General features: G+C 46.4%; 1 protein-coding gene across 2 annotated transcripts in view; it reads left to right on the top strand.

Moving 5' to 3' along the window:
• The window catches only part of LOC106586535 (ephrin type-A receptor 3), a 153577-nt gene extending 129957 nt beyond the window's left edge, over nt 1-23620 (top strand). The window contains exons 13-18 of one of the 2 annotated variants that reach the window (XM_045707295.1): nt 1027-1236; nt 6253-6402; nt 7267-7460; nt 17084-17242; nt 20377-20501; nt 21278-23620. In XM_045707295.1, coding sequence (XP_045563251.1) covers nt 1027-1236; nt 6253-6402; nt 7267-7460; nt 17084-17242; nt 20377-20461 — 798 coding nt within the window. In that variant the 3' untranslated portion in view covers nt 20462-20501; nt 21278-23620. The remainder of the gene's footprint in view (nt 1-1026; nt 1237-6252; nt 6403-7266; nt 7461-17083; nt 17243-20376; nt 20502-21277) is intronic. The other variant, XM_014173940.2, reaches the window with a different exon arrangement.
• The last annotated feature ends 948 nt before the right edge of the window (nt 23621-24568 follow it).

The raw sequence follows: 24568 nt of genomic DNA, 5'->3' as shown, positions 1-24568 counted from the left end.
CCTATATTTATATATATATTTATGTTTTATCCAGCCCCCGTCCCCGCAGGAGGCTTTTGCCTTTTGGTAGGCCATAATTGTGAATAAGAATTTGTTCTTAACTGACTTGCCTTGTTAAATAAAGGTTCATTTAAAAATATATTAAAATATTACATTTTTTTCTGAGAGTGTAGCTAACCAGAGACTCTGGCTTACTGAAATTAACCAACGTTAGAACAACATTAAATCAACATGACCAGACAGGAGTGTGTGTGCGTGTAGGACCCATTTTAGAAGTTTTCCACATGTGCCTGTGTGTCTGCACAGCATCCCTTCTGATAGAAAAGGGAGTAGCTGCAACCTTCTCCAGCTATTTCCTCTGGCCGTAGAGTGGCCTGGCTTTTATCACTGGGACCTGTCATACCACGCGCACACACACACACACACACACACACACACACACACACACACACACACACACACACACACACACACACACACACACACACACACACACACACACACACACACACAACCACACAGTCATCCCTCTCCTCCACACCACTTTACTGTGCCTCATGTTTGTGTTATGACTATATGACTGTAGCAGCTTTGATCCGACTCAGCCTGTCTCTACCAGGTGGTCTGGGCTTTATATAGTGCCCTAGAAAACACCATCTATTTAGTCAAAGACTCTGGCATGGTATTGTCAGGCCTATTTGGTTGTGGAGATGAGGATTGTACAATTCACATTGAAATGACCAAGTTAATGTCAGAGGTGAATTGAAAGGTTAATGTAATTGGTTTGAATGTTAATATATGATTGTTCCGCTGTATTTTTTTTAACAGAAAGGTCATATTCATTCTGTTTATCAATCCAATCTCATTTGTTTTAGAGGTATGACATTCCACTTGTGATTGATTCTATCTCTGTTTCGCTCTCTCTCCTCTCTTTCTCTCTCTCTCTCCTACTCTCATCTCTCTCTCTATTTCTCTCCCTTCCCCTTCTCTCTTCAACCCTCTTCCTTCTCTGCCTCCTCCTTACAGAAACACGATGCCCAGTTTACTGGTATCCAGTTGGTGGGCATGCTGCGTGGCATTGCGTCGGGCATGAAGTACCTGTCAGACATGGGCTACGTCCACAGAGACCTGGCCGCCCGCAACATTCTGGTCAACAGCAACCTGGTGTGTAAGGTGTCTGACTTCGGCCTGTCCAGAGTCCTGGAGGACGACCCAGAGGCTGCTTACACCACGCGGGTAAGACGTGTTTGTTGGGTTTATCAATGAGAACAGATGGGTTTAAAAGTTGTTTTGTCTTAGAGGTAGGATAGTATGCACAGCAAATGTGCAAGTGTTAAAATCTCGCTTTAAGGTAAAAAGTGAGTGTTATATCTGAGTGTCGATTCTAGTGGGGTTAACACCAATGGGATTGAAATTGACACCACATGCAGTAAATAAATGAAGTGTTATTTGAATCACAGTGGAATCAACACTGCATGGTGTTGTTACTCAACTTTGTTGAGTTCATTCCTGTTAACTCTCTGAGTGAAAAGGATGTGGGAGGGGCCTAATGCTTTGTTGCAGGTAGATTTTTACTTTTCAAACACACTTAGACAGTCACTTGGTATAGGCTGAAGGACTAGAAGTTGTGGAACGCAATAACTGTGTCTCTGTCACTAGCAAATACAGTAATGGGTGGGTATCGCTCACATTCACATGAAAGGAATGCTGGGAAATATGCAAATAAGGATTTACAACCTCCAATGTTAAAACAACCCCCCCCCCCCCAAAAAAAAATATATAATAATGTGTAATGTAACACTACATTTGTTAATCCCTAACACAAAAAAGTGTAACAGCATCAACTCTAATAAAGTCTTAATTTAAGTTAGAATTTGCAACACCCATGGTGTTAGGGGCCAACACTCTATGGGTGTTAGTTTGTGAACATTTTAATAAGTGTTAGTTTAACACTATTTTTCTGGGTCACATATCATTTCTAAAAATGTGTTAAGTTTTACACTGGGTGTTAATATTCTGATCTCAAATTTGCTGTGTGAGATGGGAGTCTGCCATGTACTGTAAGAACCCCCTTTGTTCATAATTCTGCTGTCTAATAGTGAGTGGACAGGTTTCTGTGGACAGAGAGAATGGTTATCACTGTCAGACATAGCTGAGCTGACCGACCTCTGTCTCAGGTTTATACAAAAGGGCATCTCTCCACACAGAAAATTTGAGATGAGAATGTTTTAACACCTACAGTGCTAAATCTAACACTTTCTTAGTGTGTATATGTGACCCACCGAAATAGTGTTAAACTAACACCAAGTGAGTGCCTTAGTGAATATTTTTTCATAAAACATATATTATTTATGACAATACATAAAACATTTTAATAATACCATACTTCGACAGCCTAGTTTTACCCTAACACAGTGGTCTGAAACTCCTGGTTTGCAGGCCACATCGGCAAGTCATATTATGCTGGCTTGCAAAGTGTTATATAATTCCAATTGGAATTCAGCCAGAGTTCCAACAATTGGAACTTTTAATCACCTGCAATCTGCTGTTAGAATGACTGCCAAGGTAGGGAAGATTGATAAATGAGACTACCTAAACCATCTAAACTGGAACAACCATCTCAATAATGAGTTAAATTAGTCTAACCACTTACAGATTGGATTAGTTTAGAAAAATGTATGTTATGTATCTTTGTGTAGTATAAGATCAATCTATCAATTAATGTTCATCCAGAAACATCAGTATTAAAAAAACGATTCTAAAAAGCAATCCGCAACAAAGCATGCTGGGAAATATGATGAGGCCCCTGCCATGTCTACGTAAATTAACTAAACGTAAATGAACTTAAAACAGTCGAGGAGCAGCAACACCACCACCTTGTTAACACTTCGCCAGGTGGTGTCAATTTCAATCCCACTGGCATTAACCCCACTAGAATCAGCACTGTAACACTCACAACACTTTTTACCTCAACACCAAGCTTTTAACACCCACAAATTTGCTGTGTATCTCTCACTCCCTTTCTGTTGCTCTATCTTCCCCTCGCTAGCACTCTCTGTGAATACACGCTGTCCATGAGACAAATCACCTCATATGTCACACACACGTGCACTAACACACACACCGATACACAAACGTCTGGCCTCTCAGCAGTGTGGAGTGGGACAGCCAGCACATAAATAAAATCAGGGTGAGATAACGCCAACATAAATGTTTGTGTTCTCCTGAAGGATCATGGGAAAGGAATGACAAACATAGTAGTAAAGCAAAATCAAGAGGGCTTTGTATCCAACCTATCACCATAACAGTGTGTGTGTGTGTGTGTGTGTGTGTGTGTGTGTGTGTGTGTGGGGGGGGGTCACCTTGTGGCCTGACATTAGTATACAATGCTGTAATAACTGCTTTAGACCCCCATGTTAAATAAACACTCACCAGCTTTTACTTCACTCCCACAAACCCATGACCTAAAATATGCTAATAGACTTCCCCCAGTGTGTTAGTAGTAATAGAGCGGAGTTCTCATCCACTCTACAGTTATGAATCTATCAGACCCAGCAGGCAGTTGTCTCTCCCTCCCTCTTCTGTCAGACCACTATGCTGTTCTGTCAGGCACCATGTCTGTCTGTGTCTGAGTGGTGTCATACTGTACCTTCATTAGAGGTATAGTCCTTGTTCTCCTGAGGATGGCTGTGTTTATGCACACTCACCAGGGATTCAAGAGACAGAAGTGGATTTATTTATTTGTGTGTGTTTGTGCGCGAGTGCGTGCGTGCGTGCGTGTGTGCACATCTGTGTGTGGTGTGTGTGTGTGCTCCTGCATGCATGTGTGACATCACTAGGGCCGAACTCCCTGCCATTGAGGACCTCTGTAGTGTCAGAGGATGGCCCGAAAAGTTGCCAAAGACTCTTGTAGGGAAGGTCTCGTTGGTAAAGTCTCGTTGGGAAGGTCTCGTTGGTAAAGTCTCGTTGGGAAGGTCTCGTTTGTAAAGTCTCGTTGGGAAGGTCTCGTTGGTAAAGTCTCGTTGGGAAGGTCTCATTGGGAAGGTCTCGTTGGGAAGGTCTCGTTGGTAAAGTCTCGTTGGGAAGGTCTCATTGGGAAGGTCTCGTTGGGAAGGTCTCGTTGGTAAAGTCTCGTTGGTAAAGTCTCGTTGGGAAAGTCTCATTGGGAAGGTCTCGTTGGGAAGAACTCGTTGGTAAAGTCTTGTAGGGAAGGTCTCGTTGGTAAAGTCTCGTTGGGAAGGTCTCATTGGGAAGGTCTCATTGGGAAGGTCTTGTTGGTAAAGTCTTGTAGGGAAGGTCTCGTTGGTAAAGTCTCGTTGGGAAGGTCTCGTTGGGAAGGTCTCGTTGGTAAAGTCTCGTTGGGAAGGTCTCGTTGGGAAGGTCTCGTTGGGAAGGTCTCATTGGGAAGGTCTCTTTGGTAAAGTCTCATTGGGAAGGTCTCGTTGGTAAAGTCTCGTTGGGAAGGTCTCGTTGGGAAGGTCTCGTTGGGAAGGTCTCATTGGGAAGGTCTCATTGGGAAGGTCTCGTTGGGAAGGTCTCATTGGGAAGGTCTCATTGGTAAAGTCTCGTTGGGAAGGTCTCATTGGGAAGGTCTCGTTGGGAAGGTCTCGTTGGTAAAGTCTCGTTGGGAAGGTCTCATTGGGAAGGTCTCGTTGGGAAGGTCTCGTTGGTAAAGTCTTGTTGGGAAGGTCTCATTGGGAAGGTCTCGTTGGGAAGGTCTCGTTGGTAAAGTCTCGTTGGTAAAGTCTTGTAGGGAAGGTCTCGTTGGTAAAGTCTCGTTGGGAAGGTCTCATTGGGAAGGTCTCATTGGGAAGGTCTCGTTGGGAAGGTCTCATTGGGAAGGTCTCATTGGGAAGGTCTCGTTGGGAAGGTCTCGTTGGGAAGGTCTCATTGGGAAGGTCTCGTTGGGAAGGTCTCGTTGGTAAAGTCTCGTTGGGAAGGTCTCATTGGGAAGGTCTCATTGGGAAGGTCTCGTTGGGAAGGTCTCATTGGGAAGGTCTCGTTGGGAAGGTCTCGTTGGGAAGGTCTCATTGGGAAGGTCTCGTTGGGAAGGTCTCATTGGGAAGGTCTCGTTGGGAAGGTCTCGTTGGGAAGGTCTCGTTGGTAAAGTCTCGTTGGGAAGGTCTCATTGGGAAGGTCTCGTTGGTAAAGTCTCGTTGGGAAGGTCTCATTGGGAAGGTCTCGTTGGGAAGGTCTCGTTGGGAAGGTCTCGTTGGTAAAGTCTCGTTGGGAAGGTCTCGTTGGGAAGGTCTCGTTGGTAAAGTCTCGTTGGGAAGGTCTCATTGGGAAGGTCTCGTTGGGAAGGTCTCGTTGGGAAGGTCTCATTGGGAAGGTCTCATTGGGAAGGTCTCATTGGGAAGGTCTCATTGGTAAGGTCTCGTTGGTAAAGTCTCGTTGGGAAGGTCTCATTGGGAAGGTCTCGTTGGGAAGGTCTCGTTGGTAAAGTCTCGTTGGGAAGGTCTCGTTGGGAAGGTCTCGTTGGTAAAGTCTCGTTGGGAAGGTCTCATTGGGAAGGTCTCATTGGGAAGGTCTCATTGGGAAGGTCTCATTGGGAAGGTCTCATTGGGAAGGTCTCGTTGGGAAGGTCTCGTTGGTAAAGTCTACACCCATTTTATTTCGGCGCATGTGACAAATAAAATTTGATATGATTTGATTTGTGAGGGCGGAAGTGGTTTGTTTTCTGAGGGCTGTGTGTTTAGAGAGAGCTGGCCAGGAGTTGTGTAACTTGGCCAGGAGGTCGTTAGCTTTGGCTCCTTTCCCCTTTTCTTCTCTCCGCGCTTTTCTTTTCCTCTCCTCTGTTGGCATGACGCAGGCTAAGCCTTGAGTAAGTTCAGCAGCCCCCTGAGGGTAGGCACAGAGCAGGAGAAACACAGGGACAGCCTACAGGCCCCCTCTCTACCTCTCTTTCCCTCTCTCTCTACCTTTATTCCTCTATCCCCTTTTCCCTCTCCCCCAGGAGAAAACAGTGGAGATGGAACAAATGGAACAAGGCCCTGCAGTTCTGGAGGCTGGGGCTAGGACCTAGACCCCTCTCCCATCTCTCTTTCCCTCTCTCTTTATATCCATTTTCAGGTCAAACATAACCTAAAGCAACTTATGAAGTCGGCTAAATGTATTTCTCCTTCTATTTCAGGATACCTTGTGATCCATTGTTGCTTGAAACAAATTACTTTATCTGTTCTTTCCCCCCCCTCTCTCTCTCTCTCTCTCTCTCTCTCTCTCTCTCTCTCTCTCTCTCTCTGTCTCTCTCAGGGAGGTAAGATCCCTATCAGGTGGACAGCTCCAGAGGCCATCTCCTACAGGAAGTTCACCTCGGCCAGCGATGCCTGGAGCTACGGTATCGTGCTCTGGGAAGTGATGTCATACGGGGAGCGGCCTTACTGGGAGATGTCCAATCAGGACGTGAGTACACAGCTGTCGCCAAGAAGACCTAATGAACTTCCTGCTGAGAGAGGAAATGATGCGTAGAGTGACCAGGTGGTGGACTGAGCCTGAGGCCTGATGACCTGGACAAGGAATACAGCTCTAGCACCAGAGTTGACACACACGCACGCACACACACACACACACACACACACACACCCCACATAAATGCATCATTGTCACTTGAGCACTAGCGCTCAGAGAGAGAGAGAGAGACAGAGAGAGAGAGAGACAGAGACAAAGACAGAGACAGAGAGAGAGAGAGAGAGAGAGAGAGAGAGAGAGAATTGAGAGGGAGGGCTTCTATTATGAGCGGATGCACAGTCAGCACTTCTGCCAGTACAGTACTGTTTCACTGCCAACTCCCCTGGACTATAATAACACCTCCATCTTTACCACCCACTGACACACTGTACTACCTCCTCCTATAGACTGTCCTGCTGCACACCTAATTATCTCTCTGGTGCTCTCTCATTCTCTCGCTCTCCCACTCCTCTCTCTCCCACCCCCTCTCTCTCCCTCTTCTCTCTTTTTCTCTGTCCGTCTCTTTCTCTCTCCCACTCCCCTCTCTTGCTCTCTCTCTCTCGCACTCTCTCTCTCTCTCCCCCCTCTCTCTTTCTCTCGCTCTCTCTCTCTCGCTCTCTCTCTCCCACTCCTCTCTCTCCCCCTCTCTCTCTCTCACTCTCTTTCTCTCTCTCCCCCTCTTCTCTCTCTCCCTCTCTATCTCTAACACTCTCACGCGCTCTCTCGCGCTCTCTCGCGCTCTCTCTCAAGCTCCCTATCTCTCCCCTTCCTCTCCCCCCCTCTCTCTCTCCCTCTCTATCTCTCCCTCTATCCCTCCAGGTTATCAAAGCAGTAGATGAGGGCTACAGACTGCCTCCTCCTATGGACTGTCCTGCTACTCTGTACCAGCTGATGTTGGACTGCTGGCAGAAGGAGAGGAACAACAGACCCAAGTTCGAACAGATCGTCAGCATCCTGGATAAACTCATACGCAACCCTGGGAGCCTGAAGATCACAGCCAACACCTCACCCAGGTACTATAAACATCTACACAGCATGCTCTCAACCCTGACCTCTGACCCCTGAACCCTAACCAAACCCTGGCAGCCAACCCATCATCCAGGTACTATACATGGAGACAGGGTTTTATGGGATATCTTCATTTATCCACCATCTTTACTATAAAGATCTAAACTTAACAGCTAGCCATACTTTGTTGTTTTAGTGTTAGTCTTTCTCATCCACTCAACCCCCAAACACCTGCCCCCCTAAATCACAGCTGCTCCTCTCCCAATCACCTGGCTCTTTCCTCCCCTTAACGCCTAATCATTGCACCTGGCTCAATACAGATTGACATCGAACATATCCACTCCCGACGCGTTATCCAAGGCATTATGGGTCACGGCACATCCTGCTCATTAGTGACAGCAGTGACAGGAAACACTGTCCTCCACCCTGGGACTAGTTTATCCTTTCCTCGCTTTTAGTTTCTTTCTCTCTATCACACGCTTCCCCTTCTGCTGGCCTTCAATATTACTGATGCTGTCTCTACCTCGTCGTCCAACCAAGGTGCAAGACCTTGGTGGATCTATTAAAGATATAAACCACATTGAATCGCATAAGATATCAACCCCATATTATAATAGAGACCTCATAGAAGGTGTTCCTCTACCTCTGTGAATGTGTTAGGACATGATAGTGGTGTATAGGCCTATAGGGGAGTGTTGTATGTACAGTATTATGGGGCAGACCCCTATAGGGGAGAGCATTTATTTAGTATGGGGCAGATCCCTATAGGGGAGAGCATTTATTTAGTATGGGGCAGACCCCTATAGGGGAGAGCATTTATTTAGTATGGGGCAGACCCCTATAGGGGAGAGCATTTATTTAGTATGGGACAGATCCCTATAGGGGAGAGCATTTATTTAGTATGGGGCAGATCCCTATAGGGGAGAGCATTTATTTAGTATGGGACAGACCCCTATAGGGGAGAGCATTTATTTAGTATGGGGCAGATCCCTATAGGGGAGAGCATTTATTTAGTATGGGACAGACCCCTATAGGGGAGAGCATTTATTTAGTATGGGACAGACCCCTATAGGGGAGAGCAGTATTATCTTTACATTGTTCTCATTATGGACCCAAACCTGATTGTATGTAGACCCAGTTAGTAGTGATGTAACCGATGTGAAATGGCTAGCTAGTTAGTTAGCGGTGGTGCGCGCTAATAGCGTTTCAATCAGTGACGTCATTCGCTCTGAGACTTGAAGTAGGGTTTCCCCTTGCATCGCAAGGGCCGCGGCTTTTGTGGCGCGATGGGTAACGATGCTTTGTGGGGTGTCAGTTGTTGATGTGTGCAAGGGTCCCTGGTTCGAGCCCGGGTTGGGGCAAAGAGAGGGACGGAACCTACACTCTTACATTGATGCTGTTGACCCGGATCATTGTTTGCTGCGGAAAAGGAGGAGGTCAAAGGGGGGGTGAGTGTAACCGATGTGAAATGGCTAGCTAGTTAGTTAGCGGTGGTGCGCGCTAATAGCGTTTCAATCAGTGACGTCACTCGCTCTGAGACTTGAAGTAGGGTTTCCCCTTGCGTTGCAAGGGCCGCGGCTTTTGTGGCGCGATGGGTAACGATGCTTCGTGGGTGTCAGTTGTTGATGTGTGCAAGGGTCCCTGGTTCGAGCCCAGGTTGGGGCGAGGAGAGGAACGGAACCTACACTGTTACAGTGACATGGACCAAACAGAGGCAGTCATAAACAAACGCTTACTGTTTCCTGTGTACACAGGACGTTATGATCAGACTCAATCTGACCCTGTGTGATCAGGCCTCTGAGAATGGACGTTGAAAAGGAATGCTGGCCCATATTGACCTCAATGCTTCCCACAGTTGTCAAGTTGACTGGATGTCCTTTGGGTGGTGGACCATTCTTGATAAATGCGGTAACCTGTTGAGCATGAAAAACCCAGCAGCGTTGCAGTTCTTGACTCAAACCGGTGCCCCTGGCACCTACTACCATATCCCGTTCAAAGGCACTATAAATATTTTGTCTTGCCCATTCACCCTCTGAATCGCACCCATACAAAATCCATGTGTAAATTGTTTTAAGGCTTAGAAATCCTTCTTTAACCTGTCTCCTGCCCTTCATATACACATATACATTGAAGTAGATTTAACAAGTGACATCACTAAGTTATCATAGCGTTTACCTGGATTCACCTGGTCAGTCTGTCATTGAAAGAGCACTCAGTGTATTATCTCCCTCTTTCTCTCCCTAAACGCAACACCTCCTGATATTCCTCCTTTCTCTTACTCTTTCTCTTTTACATGCTGTACAACATCCCTTATACTCTGTTTCTTCTTGTTTCCCTCCCTTTGTTTTGACCACCGTGGGACTGAGGGGCTGCTGTAGCCTGTGTAGAGTGGCCTTGGGCGGGCAGAGAGGAGGCAGGGAGGAAGGGAGGCTGGAGCTGGAACAGGGGAGAGAGGGAGGGAGGCTGGAGCTGGAACAGGGGAGAGAGGGAGGGAGGCTGGAGCTAGAACAGGGGAGAGAGGGAGGGAGGCTGGAGCTGGAACAGGGGAGAGAGGGAGGGAGGCTGGAGCTGGAGCTGGAACATTGGAGAGAGGGAGGGAGGCTGGAGCTGGAACAGGGGAGAGAGGGAGGGAGGCTGGAGCTGGAACAGGGGAGGGAGGCTGGAGCTAGAACAGGGGAGAGAGGGAGGGAGGCTGGAGCTGGAACAGGGGAGAGAGGGAGGGAGGCTGGAGCTGGAACAGGGGAGGGTGGCTGGAGCTAGAACAGGGGAGGGAGGGAGGGAGGCTGGAGCTGGAACAGGGGAGGGAGGGAGGGAGGCTGGAGCTAGAACAGGGGAGAGAGGGAGGGAGGCTGGAGCTGGAACAGGGGAGGGAGGCTGGAGCTAGAACAGGGGAGAGAGGGAGGGAGGCTGGAGCTGGAACAGGGGAGAGAGGGAGGGAGGCTGGAGCTGGAACAGGGGAGAGAGGGAGGGAGGCTGGAGCTGGAACAGGGGAGAGAGGGAGGGAGGCTGGAGCTGGAACAGGGGAGAGAGGGAGGGAGGCTGGAGCTAGAACAGGGGAGAGAGGGAGGGAGGCTGGAGCTGGAACAGGGGAGAGAGGGAGGGAGGCTGGAGCTGGAACAGGGGAGAGAGGGAGGGAGGCTGGAGCTGGAACAGGGGAGAGAGGGAGGGAGGCTGGAGCTAGAACAGGGGAGAGAGGGAGGGAGGCTGGAGCTGGAACAGGGGAGAGAGGGAGGGAGGCTGGAGCTGGAACAGGGGAGAGAGGGAGGGAGGCTGGAGCTGGAACAGGGGAGAGAGGGAGGGAGGCTGGAGCTGGAACAGGGGAGAGAGGGAGGGAGGCACTGGGTTGGTGGATCAGACGTTTCTGGTATTATGGAGACGTCGGCGCTCATAACGTTGACTAATGGTTTGTTAAGAAAGTGAAAATGGGTCCCTGGGAGTTTGCATGTAATTTTCCTGATTGGCTTTTAACACTGGGCTGAGCGCAGGGCGAGAGGGGTGGGAGGGGGAGAGACGGAGGACAAGGTGATTTATGAGAGTGTGTGTGTGCCACTATACCAAAGGAGCAGCTGTGTTCGGCCTCACACACCTAATATGTCTCTGGGCTACCCTGACTAATGGAGATCCCATCCCCCACGGGCCCAGATCAAAGCTGTGGCTAGAGTACGCTGTCTGGGGACCTGGGGTGAGAGTTTGAGTCTATGGGGCGAAAGGGAGAGAATCTTAGTGCAGGTGTACCTTAACAGGCCAAGGGCGAGTGTCGAGAGGGCTTGAATACAGGGTGTCCGAGCCGAGTAGGAGAGAAGATATGAGAAGAGAGGGGTTTGGGATTTGGGTTTGATGAGTATGAGCATGAGGGCTATAGAGAAGGGCCTGGGGCCTCATTTATCAAGTGTGCTTACATTTCTTACAAAATTCTGGCGTACGTGGTGATTCTATGATTTGCGTGCTCAATAAATTATTGGGATTTATCAAACTGTCGCACGTAACATATCCACGTTTTTTATTGATAAATCAGAGCCATTCTGACTGCTACAACCTCGCCTGGAAAACAAAAAAGCCTTCATTTGCTGTATCATTTGGAAATGTTGGAACTGGGCCATGTCAATTTCTACAAATAAAGTGCAATAGCACATTTCTGTAGAGGTGTGGCAGAATGTTTTCATCTTTTACGGTGACTTTTTCAAACAAAAAATGCATGCCGCCTATAGCGAGTGCCAAACACTGGCCGTGCATTCTGCATGTTTGATTGTCTATTCGAAACTATTTAAAAGTATATTTTGCAGCCCATACTTCTATGCAAAAAACTTGGTTCATCATTTTGTTAATTTTGTTCGTCAATACATGATTGTGTTTCTATCTCCTGTCTTGGAATAGGCTTAAATACGGTAGGCTACATTATCATGTCGCACTCCTATCTTACAGCAATACTGCAGCCTAGGCCTACCCATACTGGATAGGGCAGCCATAGTTAACAGGTGGACCGCAGTCCGGATCCGGTCCCAGAACGGGGTTAATACGGACTGTGGGTCAGTTGGGCTTTCAATTTATTGTGGTTGGGAGTTGTAATAGTAGAATACACAAGGTGCAATTTCGAAATTTGGCAGTGCATGGGTAGTTTTTCTCTTGTTATGCCATTCACTAAATAATCTTAGAGAGCTATTTATAATCTGTCAGAAATGTTCAGTTGATCAAGTAGCCCATGTTATCTAGGTAGGTAAAATAGGCTAAGCAGCTATCTAAATCTTGTAGTTATTTATCATGGCCAGATTATGTGCCCATTGATTTTGTTGACTCACTCTGGTATCATATGAACACACATAAGACATAGCAAAATGTGTAGAATTGCAAAAAATTTGCTTAAAAACTGCACCATTTTCTTTCCGCCAACAAGAGGGGTGTGAACAGTTTAGGGTCGCATGTATCTATCCAGATCTATGCTACCTAGGAAATGTGTATGACCGGACCTTCTCAAATAGTAGTTGAGTACCCCTCGTATAGGCTACCGCCGGTCTAGTTATTTTAGTAGTTGAGTACCCCTCGTATAGGCTACCGCCGGTCTAGTTATTTTAGTAGTTGAGTACCCCTCGTATAGGCTACCGCCGGTCTAGTTATTTTAGTAGTTGAGTACCCCTCGTATAGGCTACCGCCGGTCTAGTTATTTTAGTAGTTGAGTACCCCTCGTATAGGCTACCGCCGGTCTAGTTATTTTAGTAGTTGAGTACCCCTCGTATAGGCTACCGCCGGTCTAGTTATTTTAGTAGTTGAGTACCCCTCGTATAGGCTACCGCCGGTCTAGTTATTTTAGTAGTTGAGTACCCCTCGTATAGGCTACCGCCGGTCTAGTTATTTTAGTAGTTGAGTACCCCTCGTATAGGCTACCGCCGGTCTAGTTATTTTAGTAGTTGAGTACCCCTCGTATAGGCTACCGCCGGTCTAGTTATTTTAGTAGTTGAGTACCCCTCGTATAGGCTACCGCCGGTCTAGTTATTTTAGTAGTTGAGTACCCCTCGTATAGGCTACCGCCGGTCTAGTTATTTTAGTAGTTGAGTACCCCTCGTATAGGCTACCGCCGGTCTAGTTATTTTAGTAGTTGAGTACCCTTCGTATAGGCTACCGCCGGTCTAGTTATTTTAGTAGTTGAGTACCCCTCGTATAGGCTACCGCCGGTCTAGTTATTTTAGTAGTTGAGTACCCCTCGTATAGGCTACCGCCGGTCTAGTTATTTTAGTAGTTGAGTACCCCTCGTATAGGCTACCGCCGGTCTAGTTATTTTAGTAGTTGAGTACCCCTCGTATAGGCTACCGCCGGTCTAGTTATTTTAGTAGTTGAGTACCCCTCGTATAGGCTACCGCCGGTCTAGTTATTTTAGTAGTTGAGTACCCCTCGTATAGGCTACCGCCGGTCTAGTTATTTTAGTAGTTGAGTACCCCTCGTATAGGCTACCGCCGGTCTAGTTATTTTAGTAGTTGAGTACCCTTCGTATAGGCTACCGCCGGTCTAGTTATTTTTGAGCATGCTTGGCTATTGAATGAGCGATGGATAAATAGTACCCTAATATCTGTTGTGTAATGGGAATAAACCAGTCATGTCAGAAAATCTGATTATGATTCCTTACCAACGGCAAATGCATCTATTTTATCATTAGGTTACGTTTTAATGTTTTTATTAGCATTCCATTATTAGAATTCCCTTGGTGAAACACCTCCATTTCCCCCAAAATAACAATATTTGCTTGTAATCCAATTCTCCAACCACTAGAAGTTGTGCGTAAGCAAGGTCTGAGATTTGTGTGGAGATACACACACTTTCCCGTCAAGTTAAAATTTGATAAATAACAACCTTTGCAGGAAAAGTGACTTGTGTGCGTATGCACCTTTGATAAATGAGGCCCCTTGTAAAAGGGAAATGGGGAAAGGTAGGTGTTGAAAAAGGGATGAGCGAAGAGGGGAAAAGGGGAGAGGCAGATGGCCAGATGGAGAGAGGAATGGAGGGGAGGAGGGCTGGGGGGTGGACTCTGGGAGAAACCCTGCAGAGCCATTTCAGTTCCCCTCACAGTGAGACCTGCATTCCTCTCCTCTCTTCTCCTCCTCTCCTGTCCTCCACCAAGCTGCCCAGATGTCAACCTCTCCCCCTCTCCGCCGCCTCCTCATCCCCATGTCCTTATCTCCTCCTCTTTTTCTCTCCCTCTCTCCCTCTGCTCCTCTGAGAGCCTTAAAAACATGATACTACACAGCAGTGGTCTTTCAGAGGTCAGTGGAAACAGACAAAGAGAGAAAACGGAAAGAAAAAGGAGGAGAGATAAAAAGACAGGGACGGTAGAATTTAGCTTTGCTTTCTCACCTCCTTGCTTTTTTTCCATCATATGGAGAATTCTCTACTTTCTCAATCCTGCCGTCGGTAAGATGATAACTTACACAGGGGTTTCAGATACCAACTCCTCTCCATGACAACTAGCATGTTCTTTTTGTCCCCCTCCTTGTCTCTCATCCCTCATTCTCTTCCTCTAGCGCAGCAGAAAATAAAGAATGAAACCACCAACAGAATCACACAGAGGGAAGATAAGTTATTCTATAGTTTACCTCTACACTGACACCATGACAGTTTTGGAGGCAGAGGACAGAACTTTACAGATCAATAGTCTCCTCATACATGACTGATGTTTAATCAGGGAGCTGTGTGTGTGTTTGTTTGCCTCGTTCCCTCCATCCCTCTCTCCTCTCTTATCTCTTCTGCCCGGTTGGCCCTCAGCTGTCAGACATGCCTCTGATGATCAGGAAGAGATTCAATCACATACCAGTCACTTAGCTCTCTCTTTCCTTTCCACTCCTTTCTCTATCCTCTTCCGCTTGTTCTAGCTCAAACTAGCTCTTGCTGTCCCCATGGTGAGCTGTCCGTCTGGTTGGCTGCTTAGTTGGGTCACTATGTTCCAGACAGACTGTCTCTCTTACTGCTTTGTTTACTTCCTTAAGTTAGCCTACTGAAATGAGTCATGGCAAAAAGATATTCTAGAACCGTCTAGTAGTCTTACCTGTCCCATCACACACCGTCACAGAGCCAACACACACACCTCCCCACGACCCACAATGCATATTCACGTGCTGTGATGCAGATGTGTGTCATTATATATAATACACTCAGCCTCAGTGTGGACTTGACTTCCTGCTATTATGGTTCATTTACACTACTATAAGTATATGTCTCTATGGGAATACCAAGCTGGTTTCCTGTCCTGTGTTGGCTTGTATTCCCTAGGCTGTGTTTTCCTGTGTGTGTGATCAGGTGATACGGTCCCAGTCGTTTGTTTTCTGACTCACTGGCTGATTTGACACACACATGTACACACACACATAAACACGCACACACACTCCCGAGTGACGCAGTGGTCTAAGGAACTGCATCTCAGTGCAAGAGGAGTCACTACAGTCCCTGGTTTGAATCCAGGCTGTACCACATCTGGCCGTGATTGAGAGTCCCATTGGGTGGCGCACAATTGGCCCAGTGCCATCTGGGTTTGGCCGGGTAGGCCATTATTGTAAATAATAATTTGTTCTTAACTGACTTCCCTAGTTAAAATAAACAATAACCATTCTGAATGGCTCTGACACAACACCCATCATTGTTGAGTATGAGTCAGGGTTGTTGTTGATGAGGTCTGAGTTGGTCTGACCTGCTCTGACCCTGCCTCATAGGGAGGTGGACTTGTTGATTTGGATGTTGATCAGATATGACTATAGCAACAGCTGCTGTGCCTGGTGTCCACTAAACAAAATACAAAACAACAAGGTTATTGGCTCAGGAGATGTGGGGAGTGTCTCCTGGTCTGGTTTTGGTTTAACAACCGTTTGTCTGTCTATCTGGCCGGCCGGCTGGCCAGAGTGAACATGGTCAGGGTTATGGACAGACTCATCATCTACAGATCTTAATTTCACCAGTTTCTCTCAGCAGGAAAATAATCCTGCAGCAACTGGAAATTATAATTATTATGTGTATGTCGTTCATGGACATTTTTGTCGGGGTTGATAAATTTTTCGTTATGGCAAATCAAGTTTGGCATTTTAAAGTGGAAATTACCCAAACGCTAGAAGCCTTTTTAAACCTTGAATACACTACGATTTGCATTTTCTGCTCTGCAGAAAAATTAGCTGCAACAACAGAGTGATCAAATTAAGATATTACATCTGTACATCACTCTATCATCCACTCCTTCTCTCCTCTCTCCTTTCTCCTTCCCTCTTCTGTCACTCAAATCTCTTCAGAACGGTGCCTCCAGCCATGAAATGCTATTCCTACTAGAAATTATTGTTAATGGAACAGCATGAATTGTGATTTGATTTAATTATTTTATTCAGTTTATAATCTGATCAAGGTTGCACTATTGAAAATTCTAGTATTTTGAAGAGAAAATATTCATGTAATTATATGAACATTTATGCTTGTTTTGTTATATAATCATATTGTTAAGAGATGTCACATCTAAAACATAAATATAGAATCTACACTGTACGGTTTTTCATGTTACTTAAAGCCCGTCCAACATACGTGTTTGGAGCTATATTGACTTAATTTCCTAGAAACAGTGCAAACAGTCATATTGTAAAATCATCAGACTAGTCTGTATGATAAAGTAAACATCACATTGTGTGTGTGGCTTTCCTTTCACTTGGGAGAGCTTGTCCATAACGCACAGCAACGGAACGGGTTTGTGGGTAGTCCCTTCTCTCCACAGGTATTTCCTTATGGGGAGACCCGTGGTGCGTGTGTGTGTGCGTATGTATGTACATTCGTACATGCTGTGTGCGTGGTTGCCTGCATTTGTGTGTGTGCGCATGGGGAAATGTGGTTTACAGCCTTTTGTTTTCGCTCTGTGCAGCATGTTATTTTATACTCTTGTTTTCTGGATAATAACTTTTTCTCTGGGCAGGCAGACAGAGTTGTCAGCTGAGAGGAGGGAGAGAGGAAGTAGGGATGGTATTATTTATGTTCCAAGGCTGACCAGCTTTCTGTGGGGACTGTACTGTGTCCCATGTCACCCCCCTCATCACGAGTAGTTCAGGCATGGCCACTGTTCCGACAGCTAACCATCCATATCCTCCCCCCTCTCCCTCCCCCCTCTCCCCCCCTCTCCCAGGCCAGCCAACCTGCTCCTGGACAGGAGTAGTTCAGAGGTGGTTCAGTCACTGGGAACAATGGGGGATTGGCTGGACAACGTGAGGACTCTGCCCTGTAAGGAGGCCTTCTCTGGGGTCAGCTACAGCTCCTGTGACACCCTGCCCAAGACCTCCGCAGAGTAAGACTGCTTCTTATGACGCTCTGTAGTAACACTCAGACTCACACTTACAGGACTCACTGAACACTTGCTGACAAACCAATGGTCAATTTGAATTTCAGTTTTTTGGCTTGTCCAACAAGCAAACAAAATTTAAGTTGTTGTATAACATGACTTAAGTTTGTATTTGAACGTGATCTAATATTTGAAGAGATATGGGAATGCCTAGACATTTTTGTGTCTGAGTGCAACAGGCTTAAAACATGACTTTTCCTTGAGAAAGTCTCTCATGCCACAGCAACCCAGATTTAATACACCTCACACACACCCCACCCCCACTGAGACGCCATCATGTTTACAATCTGCTCCCATTACTTGGAGGCACCGCTGTGGGTCTAATCTGTTAACCATGGACGGCAGCATTTGATTGTAATCTATAATGACAGAGCTTTAGCCACGCTCACTGGTACACACTGGTACACACACACACACACACACACTGGTACACACACACACACACACACACACACACACACACGCACACACACACGCACACACACACACACACACACACACACACACACACACACACACACACACACACACACACACACACACACAGAGAGAAAGACTCTCTAAGCTCCAGTTCTGACAGGATCTACAGCCTGTGAACAGCTTTAGTAGAGTGGATCTGGCAGAATCTACGATCACAACCCCCATGCACCCCCGTGCAACTCATAGCAACCTCTCTCTCTAATAATAAACCTCCATTTGGGCTCCCGGCTCCTCCATGTTGCTCATATGGGCTTCATGGGAAATGCAGTGATTTGGCCCGCTGGAGGCTTTCTCTCCGTCCCTTTCTTTCTCTCTCATTTTCCTCTCTTCCTTTCCCTTCCTCTTTCTTTCTCTCCTCCCCTCCCTCTCTCTCAGCAGAGGATATGGCCTTTGCGGACCTGCTGTTGTGTTAATTGATGAGGTATTTGACAGTGTAAATAATTTGACAGTCATAATCAGGCTGATCAAAGCGGAGGTCTCTGTCTCCCTAACCCTCTGTCTCCCTAACCCTCTGGGCTCGACAGTGACTACAAAGCCTAACAAAAGGCCCAGGCAGTAATTACCACGTTGCCTTTTGTTCTGATGTCAATATAAATAATGAAATGCAAATAGCGTATGAAATTCCCTCCTCACTATGGCCTAGTTTAATTGCCTGAGAGAGAGCCTGATCTGTCCAACAGAACAATGCCTTAAAAGGAGAGAGGACTCTCTCTCTCTCTCGCTCTCTCTCTCGCTCTCTCTCTCTCCTTCTCTCTTTTGCTCTCTCCTCTCTCTCTCTCTTGCGCTCTCTCTCGCTCTCTCTCTCGCGCTCTCTCTCCTTCTCTCTCTCTCTTTCGCTCTTTCTCTCTCTCTCCTACTCTCCTCTCTCTCTCTCGTGCTTTCTCTCTCTTTTTTGCATTTTTCTTCGAACATTTAATCAATTAATTAATGTCATCAATGAAAGAATCCTTTTAACCAATCACTACAGGCTTGCTTTGCAGACTCAGTAAAACCATGTACAGTATTGATGGAAAACATCACAGATCAACTGTACAGCCTACACATGGTTTCTGACAACAGGATCATTCTACAGCATGTCTGATCCACCTCTTCTGGATCAGAACTGGATCATATGTATGTTTTAATCCTCTGAGGGTATAGCCCTGACACACAGACAGACCAGTCCCAGACCGGATGATATACCAGTCTATTGATTAGTAGTGTCTTAATCCAGGTCTTTATATTCAGCAGGAAACTACCCACCCACACTCTCACTCTGACCTCTGTTTGTCTGCCAGACTAATCAAACCCTCATACCGCTCCTCAATCCACTGACACATCATGCTTATATACACTCTTAGAAAAAAGGGTTCCAAAAGGGTTCTTTGGTTGTCCTCCTCTGTTGATAGGGTTCAACATCGAACTGAAAAGGGTTCTACCTGGAACCATTTTACATTTTAGTCATTTAGCAGACGCTCTTATCCAGAGCAACTTACAGTAGTGAATGCATACATTTCATTTCATGCATTGTTTTGTACTGGTCCCCCGTGGGAATCGAACCCACAACCCTGGCGATACACACACCATGCTGGCGTTGCAAACACCATGCTCTACCAACTGAGCCAACTGAGCCACACGGAACCAAAAGGGTTCTACCTGGAACCAAAAAGGTTCTACCTGGAATCAAACATGGATCTTCAAAGGGTTCTCCTATGGGGACAGCCAAAAAAAACCTTTAGGTTCTAGATAACACCTTTTTTCTAAGATCAAATCAAATCAAACTTTATTTGTCACATGCGCCGAATACAACAAGTGTAGACCTTACCGTGAAATGCTTACTGACAAGCCCTTAACCAACAGTGCAGTTCAAGAAGAGTTAAGAAAATATTTACCAAATAAACTAAAGTAAAAAATAATAAAAAGTAACACAATAAAATAACAATAACAAGGCTATATACAGGGGGTACCGGTACCGAGTCAATGTGCGGGGGTACAGGTTAGTCGAGTGTAGCTACTGATCAATTGACAAAGATGTGGGTTTAAAATTGAGGTTCTGGTAGTTCTGAGGCTGGGTGGTCCAGCCTGAGGCATCAGACTTCCTCTCCTCTCCCGTTTTCTTTACTGCCTCACTTCTGTTGACACACAGCAGCAGGAATGAAGCCTCTGTGTGCTCTCATAGTGAAGAGCCTCTTCATTCAGAGTTCTAGATGAGACAGTCCTTTCTGTCTGACTAACAGGAAGCTGCTCACTGTAAACACTTCCAACATATCCATTATGGTTCTCATTGGTCATGTGGAATATAGCGGTCAGGAGTTTGGGCCCTGGTCTACTTAAACCTGATAGATGATGAGCTCCACTTTAAAACACTTCAAAATGGAAGGGACAGAACACAGTCATTTGTTTTTATCCATTCACTGCTGAGACTGTTTTTTTAATTTATGTCATACTTTATGTGTTCATGTTTTATGCAGTTTATTTACCATTTGTTTTGATTTGTAACGTGTTGTTCGTGGTGTTAATGCTGTGTACCCATACTCCCTTTTGAGAGACTGTTGCCAGTATGGCTGTGTGAACTTATATTCCCATTCCCTGGTCCTGCGTCCTGCCTGTCTGTACTGTAGAATCTGTCTGACGGAGGTCCACCACCACGTCACAGCAGCCACCTGCCCAGAGTGGGAGCCTTCAATGGGGATCACCACCCTCTAACCCCCCTCCTCCTCCCTTCAAACTCCAGAGACAACGGATGGTGGGTGGACTGCAGTACACTGTCTGGCTGCCCTCCAAACTAGAACCCCCTGCTTGCATTCAAATAACTTTATAAGGACTTTTCATGTATTGTTTCATGTGCACCCTACAGACTAGCAGAGAAGCCTGTTGCACTAAAACTGAAGCTCAATGTGAAACCAAAGCTACATTATGTTAACTGAGTGGGTTTGAGCTGTGCTGTTTGTAACTCCGATCTGCTTCACTAATATGCTTCTATAACAACAGTCACCTACAGAAGCAGAGATGAAGATGTCTTGTCCACTGCTGGACCTAATATCACCATGCTGCTACATACAGTCCACTAGATGAAACATAACACACTCTTTTAAGTTGTGTGTCTTTATAGAATGATGTGTGTAACCCATACTGTGTGCCGGTGTTGTGACAAAGCATGCCTTAACCATTTGTTTTATTATGCATTTGTTATCCACCTATTTGTACCAGTGCTGGTCCCTTCCAAAGACACACACACACACACACACACACACTAGACACACACACACCACTTCAGACTAAGCAATATACCAAAAACTGCTCAAGGCCACTCTGCCAGCAGCTGACTAGAGATTCTGGCAGCCCATCATCCTTCTGGGAAATGTGGTCCTGTGTGATTGACAGGCCAGCGGAAGGGGGAGGGGATGGGCATCACTGACGGCATGCCATTAATGTCACTGTCTTACACTGAAGCACTTACTCTTACTTTCTCTCTCTTTCTTGCTCGTTGTCTCTCTCGCCCCCTCCTCTCTCTTTCTACAGGGACCTAAAGAAGGTTGGTGTGACTATCGTCGGCCCCCAGAAGAACATTGTGAGCAGCATCAAAGCACTAGAGAGCCACAGTAAGAACGCCCCTGTCCCAGTGTAACTCGACTGAGCCTCTAGAGACTGGCTGTCTGGCTGACTGGCTGACTGTCTGCCCTCTGGGCCCCGTTCCAATCTGAATGAAGCCCCTCTGGGCCCTGTTCCAATCTGAATAAAGCTCCTATGGGCCCCGTTCCATTCTGAATGAAGCCCCTCTGGGCTCCGTTCCAATATGATTTAAAGCGTCTCCCCTTCAGTTCCTCCCTCCACTCCAGTGAGACCTCTGTGAACGTTTCAATGACGTTCCTTCCACAAGGGAGGCTTCCCCTTGCGAGGGGTAGTGATGGGGAGAGGAGGGGCTCATTGGATTAGAACAGCCCTCTCATCTCTAACATAGAGGAAGGAAGTCCCAAACTAAAGGAGGAAGTAGACGTTAGAAAAGTGGTGCAGCGGAGGGCGACTGCCCTGGAGATCGATGCTCCACACCAATGCTGAGATGCCTTACTGAGAACAGGAGAGGAGAGAACCTGGCCTTGGACCTTGGGGGCATGGCGATAAAGGGCTGGTGCTGGGACTGGATAATGCGGGACAGCAGGGCCCTTTGTGTGACCTATAGTGGTAAGGGGCTCGTTGAGAACTGATCCAATCGTGATCCTGTGGATTTGACTGACAGCTCTTTAACTCTGGAGAGGGGGGCGTTAAATGCCTTGAGTAGAATAATGCAGTCAGCAGCAGCAATCCACTCACATCAACCTGGAGCAGACAGAAGCAGACCTGGAGATTCATTCATGAACTCTGAGATGCTGGACTTCCACCACTGAAGACCCCACTCTCTCTCACAGAGAAGGACTGATACCACTCTGTGTGTCTGTGTGTCTGTGAGTGCTCCTGTGTTACTCAAGAGAAAGTCAGCTTGGGAAAGAAGCCAAACCATTGGATGGGCACCCAGACTACAATAAGCCATGTATCCCCTAGCTACAGCCTACAGTCTGAAAACAGTTGATGTCAAACAGAAAGCAATAATCACAACAATCAGTTATGAGTTTGATCAACCAGAACCAAGTCTCACACAGTTTGCTCTGATGGTTCACAGGACATATCAGACCACATACAGAACTGTAATTAACTGCCACAAGTCTGCTTATTATACAGTTCATGATGATACATCACTCCAAGCTTCCTAATTCCAACCCCTAGTGTGACATCTCAGTATGTGTTATTCATTCAAACTAAAGCAGGATAGAGAGAAAAGGAGGGATCGAGAGAGAGGTGGAAGTAGAGAGAGATGTGGAGGGAAATGCAGAGAGAGACAGACAGAGAGAGACAGACAGAGAGACAGACAGAGAGAGAGAGGTAGAGAGAGAGAGAGACAGAGAGAGAGACAGACAGAGAGAGACAGACAGAGAGAGACAGACAGAGAGAGACAGTCAGAGAGAGACAGACAGACAGAGAGAGGTAGAGAGAGAATACCTTGCAACTGACTACTCCAGAGCATATTCTGCTCTGTAAGGTAGATAGATTACATTCAATGACTATCCCCGAGCTCTTCTAATGCCTTCTTCCAGCAGCGCTGGAGATCTCACTGCTCTCTGGAAACAACGAGTGTGTGAGTGTAATACATCTCTGGAGCAGACAATGATTCTCTCTGATCTGAACAATGGTGCGTGTGGATGCGTGATAGCACCCCCCATCTGTCCCCTGCCCGCCTGTTGCCCTTAGCTGCTGTTGCGTGTTCTATTAGCATGTACATATGTAAACAACCATGTAACTATAGTTACTAGCAGTACAGTCCCTTCCATAGCCATCCCTTTGTACAAATGTTTCTATGTATAAAAGAATGAACAAAAATATCTGTGCAACGTTTTAAAAAGGCAACAATTATTTGTATTATATTTGCTGTTATTTTGTATTATATTTGTTTTTTACATTAAAAAAAGCAATTATAATAACCTATTATTTATTTGTTAACATATACAGTGCATAAGTGTAGTGTGTTTGTAGCATACAGTAGGTTATAACATGGTTCTGTGACAGCGTCGTCAAGGTTCTCTGTTTTCTTTATTATCATGAACATTTGGAAGAGCAATACTGTTAACCACCCCCCTCCCTACTCTTTTAGCTTTCTTTAGATCAACGTGTGTGCGTGTGTATGTGTGTGCATGCAAGCGTGTGTGTGTGTCTGTGTGCGTGCGTTTGTAAATGTGTGTGTGTGCTTGTGCAAATGTAAAAGGCCTTGTCTACTAATGTTAAATGATTTGTAGTGGAAACATTTATATTTTTATAATAAACATTCTTAAAATATTTTTGAAAACATTTATGCCGATAAACTTGCCCCTATGATTCTTTCTGGTATTTTACAGCTTTGGGACAACATAACAAGGCACCAACTTAGCCCTCTCCTGTCTCTACCAGACATCTGGTCTCCAGCTCTCCTCTCTAGTCCCCACAGAGCTTCTGTTGTCAATCCCTGTTCTTCTGCTCTGAATCAGAATCCATGTTCAGGGCCACTTCCAATAAGGTCTTTCATATAGAGTAGAGCAGGCCCGACGTAGTTAGCAGGTAGATTTATAGTGTGATTTTAATGCAGCTGATCCTACAGGGTTCCAGAGTGGGGCAGCGTCTGGGGGAAGTCTGGGGGCTGACTGATCGCGCGCGTGGGTGCGTGCGTGCGTGCGTGTATGTGTGTGTGTGTGTGTGTATGTGTGTGTGTGTGTGCGTGTGTGCATGTGTGTGTGTGTATGATGGTGACTGATGGTCTCTCTGCTCTCCCCTGGAAGCCTGACACTCTCCAGATGTGAGGAGCAAGGGAGAGATGGAGAAGAGGAGCGAGGGGAAAGGGATAAAGGAGAGGAAAGGTGGTGAGCTGGACATTGCCCCCTAGTCAGGGAACGATGAACACATTATGTTACACATTGTTGTTCCAATTTGTTCTTTACTGTGATCTAAAACCCCTGAGCTCCTGAGAACAAGAACTGGCCGGGGAAAGATGGAGGGGAAGAGCAAGGGAGAAGACTAGAGAGAGAGGGAGATGAACTAGCAGCTGCAGGAGGACAGGAGACAGACAGGTGGTGAGAGGTAAAGAGATAGACGGAGAAAGACTAAGGGTGAGCGAGAGAGACTAGGCAGTCGGTAGGAGAACAGGACAGGAGGTGTCTGCGTCAGTCCCGTTGTAGAAGTGAGAGGCCAGTAGAACACAGTGTTAAGCTAACACAGCCAGGCAGGGAGGTTAACAGGGCCCATTTATCACCA

The sequence above is a fragment of the Salmo salar genome, chromosome ssa25 (genome assembly GCF_905237065.1).
Source record: "Salmo salar chromosome ssa25, Ssal_v3.1, whole genome shotgun sequence".
Taxonomy (NCBI): Eukaryota; Metazoa; Chordata; class Actinopteri; order Salmoniformes; family Salmonidae; genus Salmo; species Salmo salar.
This window is presented reverse-complemented; position numbering and strand designations above follow the sequence as displayed.